The sequence below is a fragment of the Rousettus aegyptiacus genome, unplaced genomic scaffold, assembly GCF_014176215.1.
Source record: "Rousettus aegyptiacus isolate mRouAeg1 unplaced genomic scaffold, mRouAeg1.p scaffold_m13_p_12, whole genome shotgun sequence".
NCBI classification, from domain to species: Eukaryota; Metazoa; Chordata; class Mammalia; order Chiroptera; family Pteropodidae; genus Rousettus; species Rousettus aegyptiacus.
In genome coordinates, this window is record NW_023416287.1 from 13,758,117 (window position 1) to 13,784,156 (window position 26,040).

Genomic DNA, 26,040 nt, shown 5'->3' on the forward strand with positions numbered 1-26,040 from the left:
TAGGAGTACCAGAAGAAGAGAGGGAGCAAGGAATTGAAACCCTATTTGAAGAAATAACAACAGAAAATTTTACTAACCTGGTTAAGGAAACAGACATACAAGCTCAAGAAGCATAGAGAGTCCCCAAACAAGGTGATCCCAAGAGACTCCACACCCAGAGACACAGCTGAATTGCTAAAGATTATAGACAAAGAGAATCTTAAAAGCAGCAAGAGAAAAGCAGTTACTTATCCACAAGGGAGCTCCCATAAAACTGTCAGCTGATTTCTCAACAGAAACATTGCAGCCCAGAAGCGATTGGCATGAAATATTCAGAGTGATGAAAAGCAAGGATCTGCAACCAAGAATTACTATACCCAGCTAAGCTATCTATCATTTAGAATCAAAGGACAGATAAAAACTTCACTGATTAGTTCATGATCACCATCACACCAGTATTACAAGAAATGTTAAAAGGACTTCTTTATGAAGAAGGAAAAAAGACAAAAAATATGAATAATAAAATGGCAATAACTGCATATCTATCAACAATTACATTAAATGGATTAAATGCTTCAATCAAAAGACTTAGGGTGGCTGAATGGATAAGAAAACAAGACCCTTACATATGCTGCCTAAAGAAACTCTCTTCAGATTGAAAGACACAGACTGAAAGGAAATGGATGGAAAAAGATATTTCATAAAAATGGAACAGAAAAAAAGCCAGATAGCAATACTTCTACCAGACAAAATAGACTTTAAAACAAAGGCTATAACAAGAGACAAAGAAGGACCCAATAATCCCACTTCTGGGTAGTTATCCAAAGAAATCCAGAACAGTAATTCAAAAAGACATATACATCCATATGTTAATTGCAGCATTATTTACAACAGCCAAGATATAGGAGAAACCTAAGTGTCTATCAATAAATGAATAAATGAAGCAGTACATATGTACAATGAAATTTATATACTCAGCCATTAAAAGAAAAAATGAAAATTTGCCATCTGCATGAGATGGACGGACCTAGAAGGTATTGTGCTGAGTAGAGTAAGTCAGAGGAAGACAAATGCCATATGATTTCACTTATATGTGGAATCTAAAGAACAAAATAAATGAACAAACAGAAATGAACACATAGATACAGAGAACATTTTGATGGTTGCCAGGTTGCGGGGATCGGTGAAAAAGGGGACAGAAATAAGCAGTACAAATTGATAGTTACAAAATAGTCATGGGAATGTAAAGTATAGCATAAGGAATATAGTCAATAATATTGTAATAACTATGTATGGTGTCAGATGGGACTGGACTTACCAGGATGATCACTTTGTAAGTATATAAACGTCTGATCACTATGTTGTACACTTGAAACTAATATAATATTGTATGTCAACTGTATTGAAAAATAAACTTTAAAAAATGCTATATTGTATTGGCATAAAGATCAGACATAGACCAATGGAGCAGAATAGAGAGTCCAGAAATAAACTTTTTCATGTATGGTCAAATAATTTTCAACAAGGATGTCAAGGCTACACAATGGAGAAAGGACAGTCTCTTCAACAAAAGGTGCTGGAAAAACTGTGTATCCACATGCAAAAGAATGAAAATTGGACCATTACCTTACACCATATACAAAAATTAACTCAAAATAAAGACTTAAATGGTAAGACCTGAAACTGTAAAACTCCTAAATGAAACATAGTGGAAAAGCTTCATGGCATGGATTTGACAATGATTTCTTGGATCTGACATGAAAAGCACAGGCAAAAAAAAAAAAAAAAAGCAAAATAGACAAATGGGACAATGTCAAACTTTATAAAACTTAAAAATTTCTGTGCATCAGAGGAAACAATCGACAGAGTGAAAAGCCCATGATGTTTTCCATAGCAGCTGTGCAATTTCACGGTCCCACCAGCAGCGACAAGGGGTCCAGTTTCTCCATACCCTTGTCAAGACTCGTTATTTTCTGTTTTCTGTTTTGCTTTGTTTTTGATGTTGGTCATCTTAATGGATATGAGGTGATTTCTCATTGTGGTTTTGATTTATATTTCCTTAATGACTTATGATGTTGAGCACTTTTTTATGTGCTTACTGGTCATTTGTATATATTTGTAGAAGTATCTTTTAAAATCATTTACCTACTTTTTGAGGGTTTTTTGTCTTTTTATTGTTGAGTTGTAAGAATTCTTTATTCTATATACAAGGCCCTTATCAGATAAATAATTTGCAAATATTTTCTCCCATTCTTCAGGTTTTCTTTTTCACTTTCTTGATGGTGACCTTTGAAGCACAAAAGTTATTAATTTTGATGGTCTAATTTATCTGTTTTTTCTTATGTCACTTGTATTTTCAGATATTCTATTTGATGTCTTCAGTGATTTATCTGAAAATTTGATTAGCTTGCTGGAAATATAATTGTATTATTCTTAGTTTTCTTGGTTTGTAATTGTAAAGTACTTGATTTAAATTGTTTGCCGGTAATATATAGAGGAGCTTAGAAATGTTGATACCCATTGAGCTGGGAAACCCATTTTTGTGAACTTAGCCTATATACCCAGAAGTCATTTCATTGTCACATATGAGAGAAGGATGCTGGAAGCCTGTTCAGCAGCAAAAGAGGGTGAGTTAAGTCCATAGTGGTACGTTATTAGATAGCTGTTGAATGTTATAATTATGAAGCTTATTTAGTGGAAATGTTTATGATGTAACGTTCAGTAAAAAAAAAAGTGTGTTCCCGTCAAGATTAAAAATATGTATAAAATATTTGCACTAGATGGAAAGGTATACAAAATTATAAGGATTTTATTTTCTTAAATTTCACTTAATATTGATATTTTATCTTTACAATTGAAAATTAAGTAAAAATATGCATGCCACTTTAAATCAGAGAAATGGTGACAAGTGGCTAGATCTGGGCATGTTTGTTCTTATCCTGACTACTTTTTAGTACCAATTATTTTTCATTATCATGATCATCAGGGTAGACTTACAAACAGAAAACTAGTTTGTCATGTGTATTTACTAAGAATTTGAATAGAGATATTTTAATTCTCTTTATATTTTTATATAAAATTCAAACACTGATAACATGATCTTGGTATTAGAATTGCTATTATTTCAGTCATTATCGTTAGAATTTGCTACAAGAAAGGTAATGATCATGGTGATATTTTGTTATTAATAAAGATCACAGCAACACTATCTCAGGCATCTCGTGAAAGAATTGTTATTATACTTGTAAACAAATCAATCACCCCAGCTTTTGAAATAAATTTCAAATGGATCAATGATTTGAGTCGTTTTTCTTTTTAAGGAATAAAAGTATTGAAAGAAATAAAAAAGCGAGCACAATACAAGGTCACATGTAGTTTGTGCACCAAACGCGAGGCCGCACTTTGAGCTGCTGCACTCAGAGGGCTGGCTGGGCCACAGACTGTGTCTGTGGATTCCCTGGCCCTCAGGCCTTCGGCTTCACCTGAGTGACAGTGATCTGGGGTATAGCCAGTAACTGTGAGGCGATCCCTCTTCTGTGGCCTGGAACGGGTTTGATAGGGCAGCAGACAGGGGAAGGCCACAGAGAGAAACCCTGGCTCCTCCAGCCAGCCTGTGCCGCCACCGCCGCCCCCCTCCCCCGCCTCCACTCCCCTCCTGCTGACTTGGCCTCTGGGCCTGGCTTGGGAGAGGCAGAGGCGTCATCTTGTTCTCATATGTGGGAAGGCTATGAAAAGAAAAACCCTGGATGGCCCAAACATTTAAACAAGAATTACACTAGGATCTTTTGTTTTCGCTTGGACATGGTCAGAATTAATTTGGAAGTCCAAAAGATGATTATTTTTTTGTTGTCGTTTTTGTTTTTGAATCTGAGTTACTTGATGTGAGGATACAGAGTGAAACACAGAACAAAAACACATGGCTGAAGTCTGTCAAATGGTATCGGAACATCCCCAGGTCGTTCTTCAGAGCACCGTTTTGTTAGTGTTTGGGGGACTCCTGACTCAAACCGACATCCAAGCTGCTTGCCGAACTTCCTGTCAAAAGGCCCCAGTGATGGAAGTCAAGCAGTGTGCCTGGGCGTCTGAGAAATGCACAGAGCTTCAGAGAGATCTTAATCATTTTTTTCTTCCTCTTCAGGTATAATAAGGAAAACTCGCTTTCTGCAAACAACTGAAAAAGCTACCCTTGGAAACTGGTTCTTTGGCCCTCATGGAGCAGCTCAAACTTGTACTGTAAGTCCCTTGATGGGACAAGCTTCCCACCCACTGATCACCCAGAGTGGCTGTCACCATGGCCAGCAAGAGGAAATCCACCACCCCGTGCATGATCCCCGTGAAGACGGTGGTGCTGCAGGGCGCCAGCGCAGAGGCCCAGCCTGCGGAGGCTTTGCCTGCAGGACCCCAGCAGGCTCTGCCCGCAGAAGCGCCTGCCGCCAGCAGCGAGGCCGCCCAGAACTCCAGCAGTACCGACGGTGCCGCGCTGGCCAATGGGCATCGGAGCACTTTGGATGGCTATTCATATGCCTGTAAATACTGCGATTTCAGATCCCAGGACATAACCCAATTTGTGGGACATGTGAACTCCGAGCACACAGACTTTAATAAAGACCCAACTTTTGTATGCACTGAGTGCAGCTTTCTGGCAAAAACTCCTGAGGGGCTTTCTCTGCACAATGCCAAGTGTCACTCGGGGGAAGCCAGTTTTGTGTGGAATGTGGCCAAGCCAGACAATCATGTAATCGTGGAGCAGAGCGTCCCCGAGAGTACCAGCACTCCTGAACTGTTGGGTGAGCCCAGTGCTGAAGGGACTGATGGACAGGCCGAAATCATTATCACCAAAACTCCAATCATGAAGATAATGAAAGGCAAAGCTGAAGCCAAGAAAATTCACACGCTCAAGGAAAATGTCCCCGGCCAGCCTGTTGGTGAGGCCTTACCAAACCCATCAGCGGGGGAGACGGAGGTCAAAGAGGCGGACCACTCCTTTGTCAACGGGGCCGTGCCGGTCAGCCAGGCATCTACCACCCCCGCAAAGCCCCCGCACGCCGCCAACGGGCCTCTGATAGGAACAGTGCCCGTTCTGCCGGCCGGCATAGCGCAGTTCCTCTCCCTCCAGCAGCAGCCCCCGGCGCACGCGCAGCACCACGCCCACCAGCCACTGCCCACCGCCAAGTCCCTCCCCAAAGTGATGATCCCGCTGAGCAGCATTCCCACGTACAACGCGGCCATGGACTCCAACAGCTTTCTGAAGAACTCTTTCCACAAGTTCCCCTACCCGACCAAAGCCGAGCTCTGCTACTTGACTGTGGTCACCAAGTATCCAGAAGAACAGCTCAAGATCTGGTTCACGGCCCAAAGGCTGAAACAAGGGATCAGCTGGTCCCCTGAGGAGATCGAGGACGCCCGGAAAAAGATGTTCAATACAGTCATTCAGTCTGTGCCTCAGCCCACAATCACCGTTCTAAACACGCCCCTGGTGGCCAACGCGGGCAGCGTGCAGCATCTCATCCAGGCTGCTCTCCCGGGCCACGTAGTGGGACAGCCAGAGGGCACAGCAGGGGGCCTTCTGGTCACTCAGCCGCTGATGGCCAATGGGCTGCAGGCGCCCAGCTCGTCTCTCCCCCTAGCGGTTACATCGGTCCCCAAGCAGCCGGCCGTCGCGCCCATCAACACCGTGTGTTCTAACACGACCTCGGCCGTGAAGGTGGTGAACGCGGCCCAGTCACTGCTCACCGCGTGCCCCAGCATCACCTCCCAGGCCTTCCTCGACGCCAGCATCTACAAAAACAAGAAGTCTCACGAACAGCTGTCAGCTCTGAAGGGTAGCTTCTGTCGGAACCAGTTCCCAGGACAGAGCGAGGTCGAGCATCTGACCAAAGTGACCGGCCTCAGTACCAGGGAGGTGCGGAAGTGGTTCAGCGACCGGAGGTACCACTGCCGGAACCTGAAGGGCTCCCGGGCCATGATGCCCGGCGAACCTGGCTCCCTGCTCATCGACTCCATGCCAGAGGTGCCCTTCTCCCCAGCATCTAAGGCCCCCGAGGTGCCCTGCACCCCGACCGCAGCTACCCTGGCCACCCACCCTTCTGCCAAACGACAGTCCTGGCACCAGACCCCGGACTTCACACCAACCAAATACAAGGAGCGAGCCCCTGAGCAGCTCAGAGCCCTGGAGAGCAGTTTTGCACAAAACCCCCTTCCTCTGGATGAGGAACTGGACCGCCTGAGGACTGAAACCAAAATGACCCGGAGAGAGATTGACAGCTGGTTTTCTGAGAGACGGAAAAAGGTGAACTCCGAGGAGCCCACGAAGGCCGATGGGGGTGCCTCTCAGGAGGAGGGGGAGGCTGCCGAGGAGGAGGGTGGAGCAGAGGGTTCGGCCGGTGACCCGAGGGTCCCTGGGGAGAGTGGCTCTCCAGACATGCCCAGCAGCTACACCTCGGCCGAACGCAAAGTCAGCCCCATCAAAATCAACCTCAAGAACCTGCGGGTCACCGAAGCCAACGGCAAGAGCGAGCTGCCCGGGCTGGGCGCCTGCGAGCCGGAGGACGACGGGCCGAGCAAGCTGGCCGAGCAGCACCCCGGCAAGGCGACCTACAAGAAGACGGCGCAGCAGAGGCACCTGCTGCGCCAGCTCTTCGTGCAGACGCAGTGGCCGAGCACCCAGGACTACGACTCCATCATGGCCCAGACCGGGCTGCCGCGGCCGGAGGTGGTGCGCTGGTTCGGCGACAGCCGGTACGCCCTGAAGAACGGCCAGCTCAAGTGGTACGAAGACTACAAGCGGGGCAACTTCCCGCCGGGGCTGCTGGTCATCGCCCCCGGCAACCGGGAGCTGCTGCAAGACTATTATGTGACACACAAGACGCTGTACGAGGAGGACCTGCAGACCCTCTGTGACAAGACCCAGATGAGCTCCCAGCAGGTCAAGCAGTGGTTCGCGGAGAAAATGGGCGAGGAGACCCGGGCCGTGGCAGACCCAGGCAGCGAAGACCAGAGCCCTGGCGACTCTGTGGCAGTTCACAAAGGGCTGGGGGACACCCGTTCAGAGGTGTCAGAAAACAGTGAGCCGTTGGAGCCCCGCGCCCCTGAGGCCAGCTCAGAGCCCTGTGACACATCGAGTCCCCAGGCTGGACGTCAGCTGGGTAAGGCGCCCATGGGAGCCCTGGCTATCCTCTGTGGGTATGGGGAGGAGCACCCATAGGTGGGCACTGAATTACCCGCAAGGGGGCGTCTGCTGTATCGAAGGCCGAAGGCTGCCTGGCTGCCTCGGGGACAACTGGCAGCAGATGTCATTGGAGTATAACATGATGGAGGGTTCAGAGTTGTTTTTTCGTTTCATGGTTTTTTTTTTTTTTTTCTTTCTTTCTTAACCTGTGCCGGGGAAGGAACCTAAGTAAACCTAAAAGGGTCCCAAGTTTTCTAGTCATTGCTTAGCAATAGGAGAATAGGTCAAAAAGTCACCCAAGTTGGGCACAACCACAACTACCGGGTAGGACAGAACAACAGAACTTTTGAGGAAGTTCAACACAAATTGGTGAACAAAAGAAAAGAGTCTTTAACTGTTCTTTGATGTAGGAAATGTTTTTTTTGATGATGAAAATCCTGACATTTATATTTCTGTTGTTCTTCCTGATGGAGAAGTAGTGGGAAATTATCTTCCCTCTTAGCTGTATAAGGAATCAAAAGCTTGAATTTTGTTCTTCGGTTTCTTTGGATCACGGTATTAGTACTTGACAGAAAACCATTTTATTGAAGACAATTTTGAAGCCACATTCAAGTCACGTTACTGGGTGTCGATTTTCTAGGGCCTTGGTCCCTGAGTCCCCAGCCTCTGCCTTCCTTCCCCACCCTGAGGTATTTGTCTCCTCATCAAAGGCCTCATCACGGGACAGCCAGGAGCCTTGTCACTTAGCCCTTCGCAGAGCCTGTGGAACCTGAGGAAGTATCTAGATTCTCAGGTTCTCTGACCTGTGAACAGGCAGAAGTTGGTTCTTCCGGGACCTGGTACTTCTGGACTTGCCGTTGTTTTCCTCCACGCCCCCACCCCCTGAGCCGGTGAGGGCCTCACGGGGAGTGTCGTGGGAACAGGGAACAGATGTAGCTTCCTAGGGCCGGATGTCTCGGGCATCTTATCCAGCGTGGGGCCTGTACCCGGGCTTCGGCCTTGCCAGAACAACAGCATAGGTTGCTGGGAACTAGAACAAACTAGTTTCTTTTGCTTTTTAAAGTTAACTTTTTCCCCTAAACTCTTGGGTAGCTGGAAATGGGGCGATGGTTACACAACATTGCGAATGTACGTAATGCCACTTAATGCCACTTAAAAATGGTTCAAATGGGAGGGCTCGTGTCGTGTATATTTTACCACAGTCGTTTAAGGAATCGGCCTGATGGGTTTGCACTGCGAGCACTGGCTCTCCCCTCAGCTACTAAATCGAACACAAAGGGACGTGTCGCTGTTCTAGGTGGGACAGAGCAGGAGCGGCAAGGGCAGCCATGCCATCGTGACACCGTCCTCTTTTCTCCGAGGCAGATGACCACGGGCGCAGGAAGGGGCTTGTCTGTGTCTCTGTACCTGGCTTCTCACAGCTTTGTCTGCAGCATCAATGCAAGGGCCACTTCTGTGAGCAGCACAGAAGATGGCCCTCTCTGAACAGCCCCGCGACTTTGACTTAAGGGTCGGAAGTCGTAAATGAAGAGAAGATGTCAGTAGAATATAAGTCAGGACCTAGAGCCAGCTGCTGCTGCAGCAGCGCGGTGTGTTCTGGAGAGCGGGGGGAGCGGGCAGGGCGAGTGGATTAAGTCGGCTCCGGCCTGGGGAGCCGGAGGAGGCAAGCAAGCCGGGGCGCTGGAGAAGTCCAGCTCTTGCTCCGGCCGCCAGGCCTGGGGCTCATTGGTGATCCCTGGGGGGATCGCCACATCCATTCTTCAGATCCCCTCAGGCTGCAGAGTGGGGGAGTGGCTGGCAAGGCATTGGTCGCGGAATTAAGAGGTCCCCAAAGCCAGCGATGCCAGCCACCCTGGCAGGGCAAGGACGGCATCACCGCTGCCCTGCGGGAGACGCAAGCGGCAGCTAACGTGGAGGTGACGGGCATGTGTTTTCTCTTCAGAAGCAGACTGAATTCGAACCCGTTACTGTGAAGGACTGGCCAGTCTGGGATGCCGCCTGCCACGTGGAAGGGCCCACCCCGACTCTGCTGTCACACGCCGTTCTCATTCCCGGCCGCTGGGTGCGCACGAGAGCTCCTAGAAGCCTTGCAGACAGCCCAGAGCCCGCCGCCACCTTCAGCCCGCCACCTCCGGGCAAGCAAGCGGGAGAGCAGAGTTCTCGTCAGTTCTTCCTCCCACAATGTAGGACCTTTCCTTTGCCTTCCAGTGGATAAAGTAGTTCAGATTTCATATTCATAACACAGAATCAAGTTTTTAACATAGAAATCCGCCTACACGCATTTAATAAAACATCGGATTATAAACACTTATGACATAGAAACTGTGGTTAGCAGAGCAGTAAGTACGTCGTCTTTTGCATCATCTCTGAAAATGCCCAGTGTCTGTTCTCTGGAGATGGCTGGGGCGGGGCGGGGGTGACTGGCACACTCCCTGCGTCTGAGCCCCTGCGCCCGCTGGGTTCCAAGGAAGGCGGTGCCTTAGGAGAGCTCTCCGCCACATGAAGCCGTGACCAGCAGGATTTCTCAGCGCAGAACCTGCCGGTACCCGCATTTCAAAAACAGACTGGTGACTAGTGTTAGATGCTTACCGCTCTGAAGTGGTTGCAGTAACTCTGCTTTTTCGTGGACCATCACTTTTCAGTTATCAGATCAACTAAAGAAACAATTTTGTTAAGCCTAATGCACTTACCTATGTGCCCGCATTTCTTAAAAATCTAGACATGTTTAGAGTGAGAGTCAAGTTGAAAACAAACAGGTGGGGACAGAGGTCAACGTGCATGGCCACAGCGCTGGGCGCCCTGCTGCTCCGAGCCCTTTGCCCTCACTCGCCCCAAAGCCGCCTGCGGGTTGGGAGGGAAGACCCACGCCTGCCTGGTAGAGTGAGAACCGCTGGGACTCAGGACTTCGTAGACTTATCGGAGCTAGAGTGGTCTTTGGCACAAAGGCCTGCATGTGGGGGTTCCTGGCAGAACCCAGACTGCTCCCGGCCCCCACACCAAAGGCCTGGCTGGCGTGCTGGGCACTCACCCCAGGGGTGCTGGAATCACTGGACAGGTCCTTGTGAGGATTTAGAATTTTAAAGTTCTATATTTATATCCGCAAACTTGGAAAGAAGATCTCTGTCTACTTTAGCTTGACCCTCGTATCCATTTTTTTTTTTTTAAATTGAGAAAAATCACAGGAAAAGGTGCCTTTGAAGCATTGGGGCACTTGCTTACAAAGCTGTCCTAAATGGAAAGCCCCTATTTCCCCAAGACTGGCTGCTCTGAAAGCCCCAGGTGAAGACTGGGCGGGCAGAAGCAGCATCACCTCAGCATCACCTCAGCCCCTCGTGACCTAGACACCACCTGCTTCCCGAAGCATCGTGCCTCGCGGGCGCACCCCTGTCGGGCCCAGGCAGCACTAGGAGACTCAGAGGGCAAGGGCCGTGGGCACGGTGATTCTCCCCCACCCCACCCAGGGAACCGGGCTGGGCAGGGCGCCGCACTGTCCTGGCTCCGAGGACGAAGATGCTGGTGGCACCTTCTGCCCCCCAGGAGAGGGCTTGCTTTGGAAAGCAAAATCCTCGGCCCGTTGTTCTTCGGAAGCATCTTCTCCTGCCCTCTGTGTCCCAGTAGGGACCACCTCTCACGTGTTTCAAACAGGTGACTTCTGAGAACCTGGCGAGTTTTACAGCCTGTTTTGTATCCTTTCCATTCGGGGCATGAAGCTATTTAGCCTCTTTGCGGAATTGCCAAGACTGGCGAGCTATTACCTTCCTTCAGAGAACAGACACTGGGAAGTTTTCCTTTAGTTTTTATGCACATGCAGATTAATTTATATGTACACATACACAGCGCAAATACTCATTTGATGCTTTGCTCGTGAAACAGACATCCGACGTGCGCACCTGCGGAACCGGGTAGCACGTGGGTGTTGGGGAAAGTAGCCTGTGTCGGCGGCCTGCCGGGACCCAGGCGCACTGGGCGGCCCAGCGCGAAGCCATCTCCAAGTGTCAGACGCACCCCCTGGCGTCCCCCTCCGAGCCCTCACGCACTGGCCGAAGGGGTGTGTCTTAGGATTTTCTTGGTTATTTGTATTCACATTTCATTTGCAACCCAAACAGCAAGACAGAAAAATTACATGGTGGACAAGAGTGACCCAACCTCGGCACCAGCTTGTCTCTGAAAGGTGGAAAAGTTGGCATGTTTTCCTCACGGCTGCTGGCCCTGCCCCCCACCCAGGGCCACGCATGCGAATGGCAAGACTGCCCAGGTAAGGAGACCCTCTTCCTGCCTGTGCTCTTGGACCGGCGTGAATAAGTGGGGTGTGGGCCTCACGCTTGAAAGAACAAGACGATCAAAGGTGACGGTGAGAGGGACTGTGGGATCATTGAGCAGGTGCCTAAAGGGACATTGCAGCAGGCACCTGGGGCTTTGGCGTGGGCCCCGAACCATCAGCACAGCCAGCTGGGCACAGAAACACTCACACAGGCCTGGAAGTCAGGCCTGCACCATCGGCGCCATGGGGACGCGGGACAGCGGCAGCCAGCCCCGTCGCAGACCGCTTACTGCGGCTCCGCACACCGGCGGGGCAGGGGCCGCGAAGTCGCCTGCGGTAAGAGGCAGCTGTGGGCTGCGGAGTCGAGAGGGGTGTCGTTCTCTCCTGAAGAAAAGCCGCTTTTGTAAGGCGACTAATCTTTCCTGCTCCTGTCTGTGCGCTTGGACTCATCAGAGACAGTAAAATTTTCAGTGTTCCTTGTTGCCTATGTCTTATCCATGTTTGGTTTAGTATGTTTTTTACATGGGGTCGTTGATTCAGTTTTGATAAGTGAAACCAGACCACCATTCTGAGACAGGAAATCTGGATTTATGATACATATACTCTGCATATTTTGATTACTTGTTTTAATTCTGGACTCTCGAGAAGCTTTTAGGTTTGGGAAGAGGTCCCCGTTTCCGGGAGTCGTGGTGCCTGAAACAGAATGCTCGAGTGGGGTGACCGACCCTGGCACTGTGGGCCGTGGCAGCTCTCTGTGACTTAGGGCTCCTTTTTGGCCGAGTCACTGGGAGCTGTTTACGGGGACCAAAGTGCCTCGACCCAGGGCCCCGCACCCTACGCTTTGGAAACAAAAGGCGGGAGCCGGGCGCGGAGTTGGGGGGGTGCCTCGCAGGCTCCCACACGTGCCGATGCCTCGTCCCGGGTGCCCGTGGGAGGCTCTTTCATCAGGAAGTTTCGGCGTGTTCTCCAGGCTGAGATGTGGCTCTCATGGGTTTTATCCTGCTCAGTCAGTGGTCCAGTGGCAGGCCCTGCGTCACCTCCCTCTGCCCCCTGACGGGGGCGTCTGCCAGGCTGCCTTCCTCGCCGGGCGGGCTCCCGCGTCCCTGCCCGCGCTCCCACAGCCCCGGCTCGTGCTGCCCTGTTTTGGACCCTGTTGCCTCTTGTCTTCCTAGTCTCTTCTGGGACCAAAATGTGGGGATTGGAGCAGCTTTGTCAGTTCAGATGTCACAGCCCAAATGGTTAAAGGACTTGGAGGGAGAGGCGAACCAGCCAAAAAGAAAATCTTAAACAAAACCAAACCTGGGGTTTGGGCTTTTCCTCAAGTGTTTTCCCCTTTTTCTTTGCTCAGAGTTTGCCTGGGGCCGGTTATCGGTTTGACTCACCTTTTGTATGAAGTTTAAATTTTCATGTGACAGTCAGTTGTACGCTAGAGAAGAAAAACCCTCTAGACATGTACAGGTCCACACAGCCAGCTCCTCCAGGCCACAGCCAGCAGCCCGCCTGGGTGGGGCGAACGGGGCTCAGTTCCCTCGCTCCAGTCTCGAGTCCTACCCTCCGTGGGGTCCCCTGCATTAGCTTCCCTCTCTGCCTTTCCCCATGAGCATAGGCCCCTGCCCCCAGCCTTCCTCTCAGATTCTGGGGCATCTGCATGCGGCTTGGGGAGCACCTGCCCTCAGAAAAGTTCCAACACCTGAGAAAGGGGGTACGGAACCGAGGCCGCCTCCTGAGCAGTCCCTCCTCTGAGCCAGGCCCCCATCCGCGGTACCCGCCGTGCGTTGTCTCTGGCCTGTTCTTAATAGCCATGTGACACCAGGGCTGAGGAAGCTGTGGGTGGCCTCTCAGCAGAATGGCGGGTTCTGATTTTGGCTGAGTGGATGGAAGGAAGTGTCTATCATGGATGCTGTTTGGCTTGCTACCCAACCCACCTCTAAGACCAGGTGGAGCAGACAGGCCTCAGTTTGCATTCATTGCAGAATCTGTGTGTGTTCCCAGTGCCAGGTCGCACTGGGAGGGGGTCGTGGGGCTAACCCCAGTTCTCCCTGAGTTGACCCAGCATCCCGCGTAGCTGTGAGGACCACTGACAGAGCACTTGGCCTTAGAGAGTCTGCTTTTTGGTTCTTCAGTCCTGAGCGCACGTGTCAAGACTAGCTGTTCTGGGACCTGCCCACAAATCTGGCCTCTCCTTTGAATGAGGCCCTCGTCCTTTGCTGGACTGGAGACATGACAGCCTGGAGCCAACAGGAAGCAAGTGTGCTACCTGCCCCCAAACCTGGAGAAGGAGCGGAGACCTGGTTACCATATAGACAAGGGCAGGGCCAAGCGCCTGCTGCCCTGATCTCCGAAAGTCAGGTCTTGCGGTTTGCAGGCCTGTGAGGAGTTACAGAGGACGTGCAGTCGCTGCCCTGTGGCCAGCCGTCACGCTTCGCAGCCCTCAGAGCCGGGCCCCCGTGGGGAGGCGAAGCTCGCGAGCAGGGCCGTCTGCGGGGGGCTGTGGTGGCTTCTCTCCCGGCTTAGTGTCCCTCCTGCTGTCCACTCGGGGTGTGCGGCAAGCCAGCGGTCCTGAGAGGAGTCAGAGTGTTTACCTGCTATTAGTGCCTCTTCCTTCAGGAGACTGGCTCTGTATGAGCGTGTACGCACACACGAGCACTTGAGTGTTAATGAATAGCTTTTTCTTGGCGAATGCTTTATAACTTCTGTTCCCTTCCATGATAAATGGAGGATTTAAAAGTACTCAGTGTGACCAGAGCCTAAGGTGAAATGTCTGGAATGATAAAGGCTGTTCAGAGTCACCGAATATTCAAAGCTACAAGTACTTGGTTATTCCCGAGTCAAACCCCAGTGTAGACACTTAGGGTGAGAATCTACCTGTGTGGTACCTGTTAGTCCTGTAATTTGCCCCTCATCCCTGGCTCCTGCCCATACAGCTGTCTCATTCTTACAGTTTGCCCCAGCTTGACCAGAAGCGACGGGAGAGGGGAGAGCCAGTGCCTCTGCCCCAGCCCCGCCACGCTCCGCCCCAGCAGGGGTCCAGCCCGGTAATCAGGCCCTCAGTGAACCTGGGCCAGTGCCAGGGAAGGGAGAAGGGGTCACTCCTGTGCAGAGGGGGCTCCCACTGTGCTGTGCTGCTGAGCAGCCACTTTGTTCAGCTGTGTCAGGAGGGCCAGACTGTGCCATAACTGTTATTAAAAAGAGAAAATACGCCAACCTTCCCCTCTGCCCTGCCGGCCATTGTTCATTGAAAGTTTACTGAGCGCAGTCTTTGTGGAAGTTGGGAGGTTGCCAAAGGCCTGCAGATTCCTTCCTGACAGTCCCGATTCCTGGTTTTCTGCCACCCGCGTATATTCTGATTTCAGTGCAAACCTTTTGTTCCCGAGGGCTGGACTGAGAGGCGAGTTGGGAATGACTTGAGCAGTTTGCTTTTGGTGCACTTCCTGTCTCCCAGAGACCACTGAAGAAGTGATCATCTTGGTGCTAAAAGATAACTGCCCTGTTTTTGTCCAGAGGCAAATTAAAACTTTATCAAACCATGTAAGAGGGTCTCACTTCCCACGGTGGCCAAGCGTGAGAGACCAAACCTGGAGAGACTGCTTTGCCGGTCAGTTAGGCCTGGGTGGAGTCGGGGAAATGTCTGTAACAGAAAGGTGGAACTTGCCTTTGGACGAGGCTGTGCCGAGCGGGGAGGAGGGGGCTGCCCTCTGGGCAGTCTCCAGGCATCACAAGGTCCCCCGTGGGGATGCTGCTATTTCTAAGATGCAAATTGCACATTTCCTAGATTTTGTATCTGTGGATTTGGATAAGGGAGGGGAACAGGGACAAACTGCTTGTATAAGAAATGGTACTTCAAGCCTTTTGATTGTTCCTAAATAAAAACGTAAATATATTTCACATCCGCTGACTTTATTTTGTTGGGGGGGGGGGGCGGTCGGGAAAAAAAAATGTTAAAACACTTCGCACCTGCTGATTTATTCTGTGGGCAAGACCGACCTTAAATTCAGATGGATGAGCAGGGCAGTGTCCCTCGGCCCACTTCTGGAAAGTTCCACCCCACCCATCTCTCCTGCACTGTTCGGTCCACGAATGGCTTCTACATGACAGAACTGCAACTTTTTAGAAATTACACTAAACAGAGGCAAACTGAGTCAGACCAGAGTCATCAGATATCTGGTGAGAGGACACTGGCAAGTCTCTTTTTGTATGAGAAAAGTCATTTGCCAAGGGGGTGGGTGGCGAATATGCGTAAGGACCCGGGGCCTTACAGGAGTAGGAAGCAGCTTTATGTTGGATCTAAGCAGCAAGTCCTTGGGAGCTAGACCACACGGGCGTGGAACCCGAAGCTCATGAGATGGCCCCCAGGGTGGGTGCACACTCAGGCAGTGGCTTGCTCAGGACACAACTGTGGACAGAGTTTGCAGTAGTGGCCAGCGAGGCGTTGCTGTGAGCTTCCGTGGGGCAGCTGCAGTGGCTTCCGGGCTGGGGACAGAACCTGAGTGACACCTGGGCTTGAGTGCCCTGGGGATTATCAGGGGACGACCTGGTGAGCGGGCTTCTCAGGCTGTCAGGGCTTAATCCATGTAACTGAGATGTGGGGGAAGCATGACCTCATTTTGTTCCATGAGGCAGATTGGTAGGATAACCTGACGGTATTTTTCCTCAACAGAACTGAAATGGTGAGATGGACTCAAGTTGAAAGACAAGAATTCCTTGCCCCAGGCCCAGCCTTCAGGTGATGTTCAGGACATGCCTGGTCAGGAGGGGAGGACCTACCCTCTCTGCTGGCAGCCACAGGTCCTTGTTTGTGGCAATGTCTTCATGAGGTCAGAAACTGCTCCTGCCTTCTCGTCACAGGGCAGCCTTTACAGGGAGGGGATTCTTGACCTGAGTCCTGTGATCAGGCTGGAGTCTCTGACTTTGAAGGCAGGTGTAGGGGTGGTGGTGGTGGTGGTGGTGGTGGTGGTGGTGGTGGTGGTGTGTGTGTACCTGTCCACTGGGTGAAAAGTTAAGGCCTGCCACTTTGAACCCAGTCTGTCTACTTGTTCCTGGTCTACCAACCTGCCAGGAGTAGAGGACCCTGCAAAGGAGCCTGCCCACTTCTTCCCTTTGCCCCTGGCACCACTGATTTCCTGTCTCAGACCTGCTCTTGGTTTCCTCTGCCAAAATCACCCCAAGGCACCAGTTTTTCAGCTCCCCAGGTGATGTGTGACCCAGGGGGTGGAAGGCAGCCAGCCCAAGCTGTCACACTGCAGAAAGGGCCTGCATGCACAGTGTGAGGCATGGAACTGCCCACCAGAAGGGAAGACACCCCCACCCCCTTGCTGGGCCTTCTAGATCAATCAAGAATGAGGGCTCTGAAGGCATTTGAGGTGAGACGGATCTGTGAAGTTGCTTGATTGAGGGCTGTCATGTTTTCCACTAGGAAGAAGGATCAAGGTGTTTGCAGTCCAAGGCAGAGGCAGTGTCAGAGAGAGCCCCGGGGACAGGCGTGCCTCGGGTCTGTGGAGCTGTTGCTCCCCAAGTCTTGCTCAGGAAATGGAGGTACGTCATGATAGAAATTAGTCGCCATCAGCAAGGATGTCATCGGATGACACAGATGGCCATTAATGGCCCTTAACGGCCAACAGAGAACCTGCCCCTTCACCGAAATGGCCATAAGAATCTGGAGCTAGGAAAACATGAATCAGGAGAGCCCAGGGTAATTCCTGCCCACTTCTTCTTCTCCGAATTGGACCCCAAAGCTCTAGGAGAAAAGCCGAGGCTGGCAAGAATCTGAGCAGTGGATATTTGATGTTGGCTGTCATACCCAGGTCAGTAGATGACAGGAAGCATTTTAAATGGTGATTCCAGTTCTCCAAGTAAGTGGTGCTCAGAGGGGCCTACAACTTGGGAATGTGCATCTTTGTCTGACTTACCATGTAGAAAAGGGACGCTCTGAACCTGACTCTAATTTTGTCTTGGTCCAAAACCGCCGACCATGCTTTGGCACTGCCGCACCAGGGGTGCGCTAATGGTCCTCCAAGAACCGACTCCTTACACTGACCTGCATGTCCGCAATGAAAGATCTGCTCAGGCTCCCTGAGATGGCTTTTTGTGCCTGTCCTCACCCATCCATCCTTCAGGCAGGCACTCCTGGGTACGGCCTCATTTCTGAGCCACACCAGTACAGACCACTATGAAAACAGCTGCAGGAAGGGCAGGGCAGGGCCTTTTGAACCATGTTCTGGGCAGAGATTTTGGTTACAAGTTACCCAGGCAACCAGAGTCGCACCCAGCACCCTGTATGAATGCTACGTTTTTTGAAAGTAGTTTTCGTGGGGTTGGGAAGGGGCTCTGGCTGTTTTCTGCTCACCAATGTACCTAGCTGACCATGGAGGCCTAGGCTTGCTACCGGGCAGGCTGCCCTCTATCCAGCACACCCTTGGTGCACAGGACAAGCTGGAGGAGAGCGTGGCCTCACACCTCATAGCCTGGAGGAAGGAAGATCTGCTGGACCTGGGAAGTCACCAGAACCTCCCACCTGCTCCTGTTGCAGAACTATCATCAGGTAATTGTCCCTACTTAACAAGTCTCCAGACAACAGGCTTTCCTGAGCCCACAAAAAACACACAAGTTAAAGGGAAAAGGGACCCGAGGATGATTTATTGGGCCGTCAGATTTCAAGGCAGCAGAGCTAGCAAGTGGCTAACCCTGAGCCCAAATGCAGGTGTTAGGTTTGCATGTGCTGAATGCTGGCTATGCCGGACACCTGTGTACCCACAGGCCTGGGCCCCAACCTCTGTCCTTAGAGGGGCTGCCTCCCCACTGTCCTCATCTCCCTCCTTGGATCTTTTTACCAGCTTGACAGACTGCCTAAAAGCAGCAGCTTCATTCAGCACCTGCCTGCCTACCTGCCCTGTCCCCACACCTAGCCACAAAGCAGGCAACCGCTTAACCCCACTTCCGTTCCTACGGGAACGCATATTGAGTCTTCTTTGCCTTAAACCCACCTCACCAGAATAGGCTTTGCTATTTCTTCTCTTCCCGCCCCATTCCCCATGGTGCCCTAACACCCCAAGTGACTCCAACAAGGTGGTGCCCACCCGCCACTCTCCTCGCACCGGCTCTGCTCCTAGGGTTCCCCCAAAGGTGAGGAGCAGGAGGACCGAGTGAGCTGTAATACTACTGAGGAGAAAAAACATATACTGTTGTTTTTAAAGTCCTTTTTCGAAGGAAAACTTTTCCAATAAAATTTAAAGTTTTTAATATTTAAATTATAAACCAAACGTTGGCAGCCTTATATAAACATGTTTGCTATGGACAAATTAAGACTGTGAGGTCATACTTTCAAATACAAGTTCAGAATTAGTTTAAATAAACTTGGTATATTTCCTCAGAAATTGTATGATTTCCATCAGTTTACGACTTGTGATATGGAAAGTTTAATAATATGGTGTTAAATAATTTACCATCTACCCTAAAAGTAAGCTATAGAAAACTGAATCACTATTAGGACCGAATAACAAGGCTTTAACGGCTCAGTGGTTTTCTTAAGAGTATATATAAATCTTGAAAAGGTAACACTGTTAGCTGAGCTGTAAAATCCTAAAAAATAACAGTTCTGCCACAGTGCACAGACGAGTTCTTTCCTTTTGCTTCCCCGATCCCCTCACCAAGCAGCTTTCAAGTTAGAGATGGAAGACAGAAAATCCTACATCCTACGTGAAATAAGGAAGATAGTGAGAAATAGTGTGTGCAAAAAATAAACTTTAAAATTCTATACTCCAACATTATGTATGTCTAGTAACAGGATTTTCAGCTGATCTGATACTTGAGATGCTCCCAGGTGTCCTCTCGTGGTGTTGCCTGGCAGACTCAGATCCCAGGTCTTCTGCTGCAATGGGGAAAGGGGTCTCCAGTCCAAAACAGGACGGGGTTGTAGCTGGTCTGCGGGACCGCTGGAGGGCGCCTCGCTTAGGAGGGCATGTGATTTGTGTGCAGGAGTTTCCTGAATGTACTGGGGCAAAGTCCCCAGCTCGGTAACCTGTAGTCCATTCTGGTCACACTGGCACCGATCATCCTGACGAAGGCCTCTGGTCTGTTGATCCCGCTGTGACCTGCGCATCTTGGTGGCACACCCTTGCTGATGACGCATCCATCGTGTAGCACGTCCACAAACTTGTCTGCCCAGGTGAGCAGGTCCTCCAGGCTCATACCCAGGGCCCCACCATGGGCAGTGGCAGGTGGCATGGCCCACAGTGGTGGAGCATGCCCAGCTCTGGGTCTCTGCTCTTCCATGGCCTAGAGGTGCTGCTGTGGCTCTAGGAAACTTCACCGTTGCCACTGTCCCTGGTCATGGAAATAGTGTCCTGGGCCTCAGCCTCCTCCACTGGCTCCTCACAGGGCGACCCTCTGTGCGGCCTGTGATGCCCAATACTGCTATTTTAAACGTAATCCCCTGTATCTTTCAGGCTGGGTGCTGTGCCCAGCCATGGGCGAGGTGCCCTTGTGCTGTGTCCTTGTTCTCGGGCAGGCAGAGCGCCTCTCTAGGCAGGCCCTGTGCTTCTCCACCCCGGCTCCGGGGCCAAACTGCAGGGGTTGCTACCCTCCCACCTTGCCCATCTGTGGTTTTAAAGCTGCAGGACAATGTAAACTTTGTTTCCTTGGCCCAGCAAGGCTGCTCCTCCACTCGGGAATGGTGGCGGCTCCTCGGAGCCTCCTGTGCTGCTGGCTGAGGCAGCCCCTCTCCCCAAGGGGCTGCAGCCATGGTCCTGGCCCCACAAGCTGGAAGGATCCACCCCAGAAGTCGGGGCCAGGTATGTGTGCTTAATGCGAGACAGTAGTTTTTGCCTTCACTCAGGCTGGGGTGTGGAAGCCCCAAACAGTAATACATCAATGGCTTGGTTTTCGTCTAGCATTCACTGCTGGAACCTAGGCTCCAGGCTGCGAGACCAGGAAGGCTGCCACGGCAGGCCGCTTCCGAAGAACCCAGTTCACGGCATTCCACGAGGCGTGCAGCACCTGCTGCTCTCAACTTGGCTGGGGCACAACTAGAGGCGGTTATCTCCATTGACCCGAGTCCTCCGTGGGGCCCTAGACGGAAGGGATGCGTGTCTTTACTGGTAGTGGGGCCTTGCAGCCTAGTGGGAGAGCCCACAGCCAGATAATTGTATGTCTTCTTTCTACCCAAGAGGCAGCAGGAGTACCAAGGGACGAACGAGCCACTCTTTCCCATCTCCAGAACACTCGCCACCTGGCCTCCCATCCCCTCACCTTCGTTCCCGACTGTCAAAGTGGTCCGCAAGATGCTCCTGGGAGATGCGAAACTCCTCAAAGGGCTGCTGGTAGCGGGCTTCAAAGGAGCCTTCGCGGGCCCGGCCATGGAACAGCTGGCCTGAGGCATCGGAGCCCCGCTCCCGCAGGGACATCCCACTGAAGGGGCTGAGGTCGCCGTTCTCCTGCTTCAACGAGGGCAAGTGCGCGAGAGGTCAGCGAGTGCCCTGTACCTCATGGAGGGGGCTGCTCCCGCCCCGCTAGTTACCTTGGCAGGGAAAATGTCGATCTTGACCAGCAGGGAGGCCAACTCTAGGTCCTCGCTGTAGTTGTTCTTCAAAGGGACCGCTCTGTACCCTAGAGGAGGAAAGCCTGGCCCTCAGCCCCCAAGGGAGCCAAGCACCCGCCCCCCGCCCTATGCTGTCCCTGGGAAGGGCCCTCACCTGTCTTTAGGCCTTTCACTGGGAAAGTAGCCTGAGCCAGGAAGTTCTGATCACTAAACATGTCTTCTTCATATACCACAAAGCGCAGGAAGGCGAATTCGGGGTTACTGATCTGGAAGTGGAAGGGCTTGGCCGGCCACATGGGGTTCAAGCCATTGTCCACTGTGAAAGCAAGGGGGAAAAGCCTCAAGCCACCACCTGGAGAAGATGGGGGCATGGTGCAAAGGGAGGAGCCCTCGGAACCTCTGGGAGGATGAAGGGGGTGGGGAAGGACAGCTCACCCACAAACTCTGTCTTCTGCTTGGTGCTGTCATACTCAGCTCCAGCCACTTCAATCTCCACAAAGGGACACACAATGCCCCGGCCATTCTTTGGCAGATGCCGGGCGCCCAGCACCTGTAAGGCAGACAAGGATAAGCGCAGAATTGTCCTTTCTGCTCCCTCCAAGTCCCCACTATGCAGTGGAGACAGTGCGCCCTCTGCTGGGCCCCAAGGACACTGTCTGCTAAGTCCCTAAGAGCAGCTACTGCCAGCAAAAATTCATCTGAAGAGAGCTTTAGCGAAAATTTTCACCTTGAGTTTTTATAATCTACTTCACATTAAATCCATGTTTATTTTAACATGGAAATCTTTTACTTTCCAAGAAAAATAATAGGAATTTCTCTTAGAAGCAGACACTCACTCACCCCACGCTATCTTTTTTAGTCCTCCAAGACTGCTCAGGCCCTACCCTCCTGAACCCAGCAGCACCAGGCTGACGTCACAGCTTCTCACTGGGGGCATCAGGGATGCTCAAAAACTGCTACAAAGGCGAGAGAGCTCTGGGGCCGTAAGGGGGTGGGAATCTCCCCAGCCCAGGCTCCTGTGCCGGCAGACGAGCCCCTGGCTCACCACTGGCACTAGCCTCCTGCCTGGCCGTCTTCTGCCCGTCTCTTTCAGGCAGTGGCTATCCACGACTTGGCTTCACTGGACAGCTGAATTCCTTAGTGCCAGAACCAGCTATGTTTAGCCCAGCTGCCTTTCCATCCAGAGGACAATGATATCTTGCTCAAGTTCAGTCCAGTACCTCTTCCCCAGTCATTAACTAGCACCCTATCCCTGTCTCCTGAACTGAGCTCCTGTAGAGCAGCCCACCCCACCCCCAGCCTACCTCGATGCAGATGGCGCATGGCTCTAGCCCACGAAGGCTGCTCTTATCAAAGGGGTCAAAGGCCTCGTCCCGCATGGTGCCGGGCTGCAGCACATAGCCACAGTGCCCGCCGGTCATGAAGAGGGCCTGGTTCATCTGCATAGGCTTGTCTGCAAGAGCCAGGTTACAGTGGCCTCCAGCCCCACTGCGCAGGAGGACCCCCTACCCGACCCACAGAGCAGGGCACCTCCTCACCTGGGGTCTGGAAGTTGAGGGCCACCAGCTGACTGCCACAGATCCACATGGGCAAGGGATCATAATTGGAAGAGTCCAGCCGCTGGCCTTTTGGGTAGATGCGGGAGAGCTGCAGCCGGTTGTACTGGAGGAACTTCTTGCCTTTGGCCTTGTTCACGTATTTCTCGGCCTTGGTTTCCGGGAAGGACGACATGTCGCGGTAGCAGGCACGTTCTGTGCCAATCTCTGGGCCAAACACAGGGAGAACACTTACAGAGCCCCTCCCACTCAGGCAGTGCTGGGGGGGCCAGCTCCTCATCCGCCACATTAAGGGACAAAACACTCCCCTTGCACTCGCTCTGGAGGGGACCCACACACATGCACGCCCCGCGGGGCCTTACTCTCTTCATCGAAAGGAACAGGCCGGCAGTAGACAACCAGCTCAGACAGCTCCAGGGCGATCTTCTTCCTCCGTTCCATCATCTTCCCCTCAGTGAGCTGCTGACACACACCAGACCCTGCAGCCCCGGCCAGAGGAAGAAACTCCCGCCGGCCTTGGGCAGTCCCCATGGCAGAAGTGCTGGGCCATTCCCTGCCCACGGACAGTGAACAAGCGCCCTCTATCCTCAGCCTCACCCCAAAATTGTCCTTTCTCTTCTCTGCCCCTGAAGACACACCTGTCCTCCAAGACTCTGAGGGTGGGACTTTCACCACCATACATGCCTCAGTGACATTTTGTACCATTTAGTACCCCGCCCCCTCAGGGGAAAAGGCTACCTCTTGGTTTCCTTGTGACTTCACTGGGGACTTGGGCCTCTGGCTCGGTCTTCTGCACCCTACGCACCACCCTTCTACCACCCTGGCCTAAAAGCCTCACCACCTCTGCCTCCCTCTGCTCCAACGCAACCATCTCCTTGCCATGGCCAAGTCTCAATAACAGAAGCCCAGAAGCCCACTCAAGCGTCCCCCGTCCTATCCTCTTACCCCTGAGATCCACTTCCCATCAGGAGCTCCTGTACACAGGCTCTTTCTTCCCATTTTCAGCCTAAACCCTGGCTCTACCCCTTATCACCTGGCCTGCCGATCCATCCTCGCAGGCCACAGCTTTACAGCCACAGCCCTCAGCACCCACCCCTTCTCTGCCCGGCTCATGGGGACCCATTCTCCAGAACAAGTGTTCTGTGGCCCCTCCACCCTCCACCAAATGGCTGGGGGAAACAGCACCCAAATCGTGACTCCCTAACGTTGTGACTACTTCCTCCTCTCTGTTCCCCAGGCTTCCTGTAAGGTGCCTCCTCCTGCAGAGGCCAGTACTGCCACCTGCTCCCACCTCCCCTGGCTCCTTCAGCTGTTGGGACTAACGCCAATGGGATCCCAGCCCTGCGCGCCCTCTCTCCCCCACGGCCAGGCCCTACAGAGCAGCCACTCCACAGTCCCCAAGGCACTTTCATGTTCTTACTGAGCCTATGTGTCCTTCCCCAGCCTCCCCGCTGCCTGCCCTTCCAAAGCTCTTCTTCCTACTCTACACTCCTCACCCATCCCAAGCCTCTGGGCATGCCCTCCTGCTTCTAGCCCAAGACATGTCCACCTCTGCCTTGTGTATCCGTCCACCACACAGACCAACTTGGCTGGCTGTCCCACGCACATCACCAAGTTCTAAACATGCCGCTGCCTGCTTGTCTGTTCCCTCCAGAACCCTGGCTAGAGGCGGGAGTGGAGGCCTCAGCCACCTGACAGGATCCCACAAGGCTCCCACAGGGCCCCGACAGGGCCCACCCAGCACCCCTGTGGGCTCCAGCAGGTTCTCACCCTGGCATCTGCGGTCTGAGCCACCTCGCGGATCTTTTTCACCCAGTCCTGCAGCTCCTCTTGTGAGTCGGCAGCGACATCCAGGGACCACTGCACTGATGCCATACTGATCGAGAAGACGAAGAGCCGATTGTTCTTGCCCTCGGGACGGACGGCTGAGGGAGCAAGAGAAAACACTCTGACGTCCCTGCACTGGCTCCACTGAGCTCCCTCCTCCCTGCTCCTCCCCACAGCCCAGAGGCAGGCAGCGCGGCTCTGCTAGGCCTGTTTGACAGCTGAGGACAGCCAGTCTGGCTGATGCAGACCTCTAACCTGGGCCCTGGGCCACACTCCGCATCTAACCCTCTGTCACACCCTGTGACCCAGCCACCATCATCCACACTGCCTGGCCCAGGGAGAGCATGCAGGGTCAGAGATAGGGATGTCCGAGTAGGGGAAGAGCTCAGTGAAGGCAGCCTTTGGGGTCCCAGCCATCAGCCTCCCCCTTGGGGCATGGAGAGAGCCACGAAGGAGCGCCTGACTCTGAGGAACAGTGGGTGCAATGAAGGGACAGGGTCTCACCAATCTGACACGCTGGCACATCCAAGACCCCCCGCAGCAAGTCCCCCAAGGGGCTATTCTCGTCCAAGTGCTGTGGGAAGCAAAGCCCACAGGCCTGTCAGCATGTCTCCCACACACGTGCATGTGAGGGAATGTGTGTGTGCCCGGGACGAATATATCTTACACGTGTGCTCGTGTCTACAGATGTGGCATGTGTACACCGGAGACCACGGGCACCAAAGGGCGGTGGCTGTGCGAGCACAGGCACGCCTGACACCGTGACGGGTGTGTGCGCGGGCGAGAACTGGGACGGCAACCCTGCTCCGCCAACATGGCGCCGGTCTCACCTCCCTCTCAGGCTCCAGGGCCGCTGGGCTGACCATCTCTTCCACGTAGTTAGACGGGAACCACAGCTGCTTCTTCCCGCCGTAGTCTCCCCGCCACCTGTGCAAGTAGCAGGGTGCTGACAACGGCAACCGGCCCCAACTCCCACGAGGAGGGCATCCTTTGACAGGGACCCCTACGCTAAAGCCAAGCCAAGGCAGGTACTGCTAGCACGCATCGGACAGGTGCCCCTCGCACGTCCGTCAGCGCAGAGCCCCCCCGTGTCAGTGTCTGCCGGAGCCCGGTCCACCCCGCACGGCTCTCCGGCCCGGGCCCCAGCTCACCAGCCTCCCTCCTGCTTCTCCACGTTCTGGATGATGGCGCTCTTGGTGAAAGTCAGCTCGTCCTCTCTTTGGGCCTTGTAGTCAAAGAGGGCTTTGACTGCACACTGCAAAGGAGAGACGCCCGTGACAGTGCCGTCCCTCCCGGCCAGGGCTCGGGCAGCAGCAGGTGCCACTGCCGGCAACGTATCCTAGTTACAGTCCTCACCACTGACCTACAGGAGGCTCCAGGACAGACGTGACTGGGGACAGAGCCCAGCCTCTGCCAGGGAAGCTCCCCGGGGTCCAGGTGGAACTTTACAAGGCCCCACCCTAGGCCACGGACAGAACCAGGAATGTGCCCCTGGGAAGTCAGGGCTGATGGGCCAGGAAGGGAGTGTCTGCAGTGACCCGAGTGCCTCCCCAGGGACCTGGCAGCCTAGGGGAATGGCTGGGACCCCACTGTTCTGAATCTGAAAAGTATGAGCAGGAACCTTCTCCCAGGCTCCCTGGCTGCTGAGAACGGGGTGAGAAATGGCACAGCTTCTTACCCCTTAGAGAAAAAGGCAAAAAAGAGGAAAAGCCTGTTT

General features: G+C 52.7%; 2 protein-coding genes across 7 annotated transcripts in view; one reads left to right on the plus strand and one right to left on the minus strand.

Moving 5' to 3' along the window:
- ZHX3 (zinc fingers and homeoboxes 3) overlaps positions 1 to 15,293 on the plus strand; it is a 123,189-nt gene extending 107,896 nt beyond the window's left edge. For 4 of the 5 annotated variants that reach the window (XM_016137551.2, XM_036229408.1, XM_016137550.2 and 1 more), the window contains 2 exons: positions 4,118 to 7,124; positions 9,090 to 15,293. In XM_016137551.2, coding sequence (XP_015993037.2) covers positions 4,271 to 7,124; positions 9,090 to 9,100 — 2,865 coding nt within the window. In that variant the 5' untranslated portion in view covers positions 4,118 to 4,270 and the 3' untranslated portion in view covers positions 9,101 to 15,293. The remainder of the gene's footprint in view (positions 1 to 4,117; positions 7,125 to 9,089) is intronic. The other variant, XM_036229409.1, reaches the window with a different exon arrangement.
- Positions 15,294 to 18,617: 3,324 nt separating this feature from the next.
- The window catches only part of PLCG1 (phospholipase C gamma 1), a 35,082-nt gene continuing 27,659 nt past the window's right edge, over positions 18,618 to 26,040 (minus strand). Inside the window, exons 21-32 of one of the 2 annotated variants that reach the window (XM_016137549.2) lie at positions 25,475 to 25,578; positions 25,154 to 25,250; positions 24,828 to 24,897; positions 24,267 to 24,421; positions 22,859 to 22,955; positions 22,479 to 22,703; positions 22,245 to 22,393; positions 21,376 to 21,490; positions 21,095 to 21,256; positions 20,920 to 21,008; positions 20,652 to 20,836; positions 18,618 to 20,471 (exon numbers count right to left, since the gene is read on the minus strand). In XM_016137549.2, the coding sequence (XP_015993035.1) occupies positions 20,429 to 20,471; positions 20,652 to 20,836; positions 20,920 to 21,008; positions 21,095 to 21,256; positions 21,376 to 21,490; positions 22,245 to 22,393; positions 22,479 to 22,703; positions 22,859 to 22,955; positions 24,267 to 24,421; positions 24,828 to 24,897; positions 25,154 to 25,250; positions 25,475 to 25,578 (1,491 nt within the window). In that variant the 3' untranslated portion in view covers positions 18,618 to 20,428. Of the gene's footprint in view, positions 20,472 to 20,651; positions 20,840 to 20,919; positions 21,009 to 21,094; positions 21,257 to 21,375; positions 21,491 to 22,244; positions 22,394 to 22,478; positions 22,704 to 22,858; positions 22,956 to 24,266; positions 24,422 to 24,827; positions 24,898 to 25,153; positions 25,251 to 25,474; positions 25,579 to 26,040 lie in introns of both variants that reach the window. The other variant, XM_016137548.2, reaches the window with a different exon arrangement.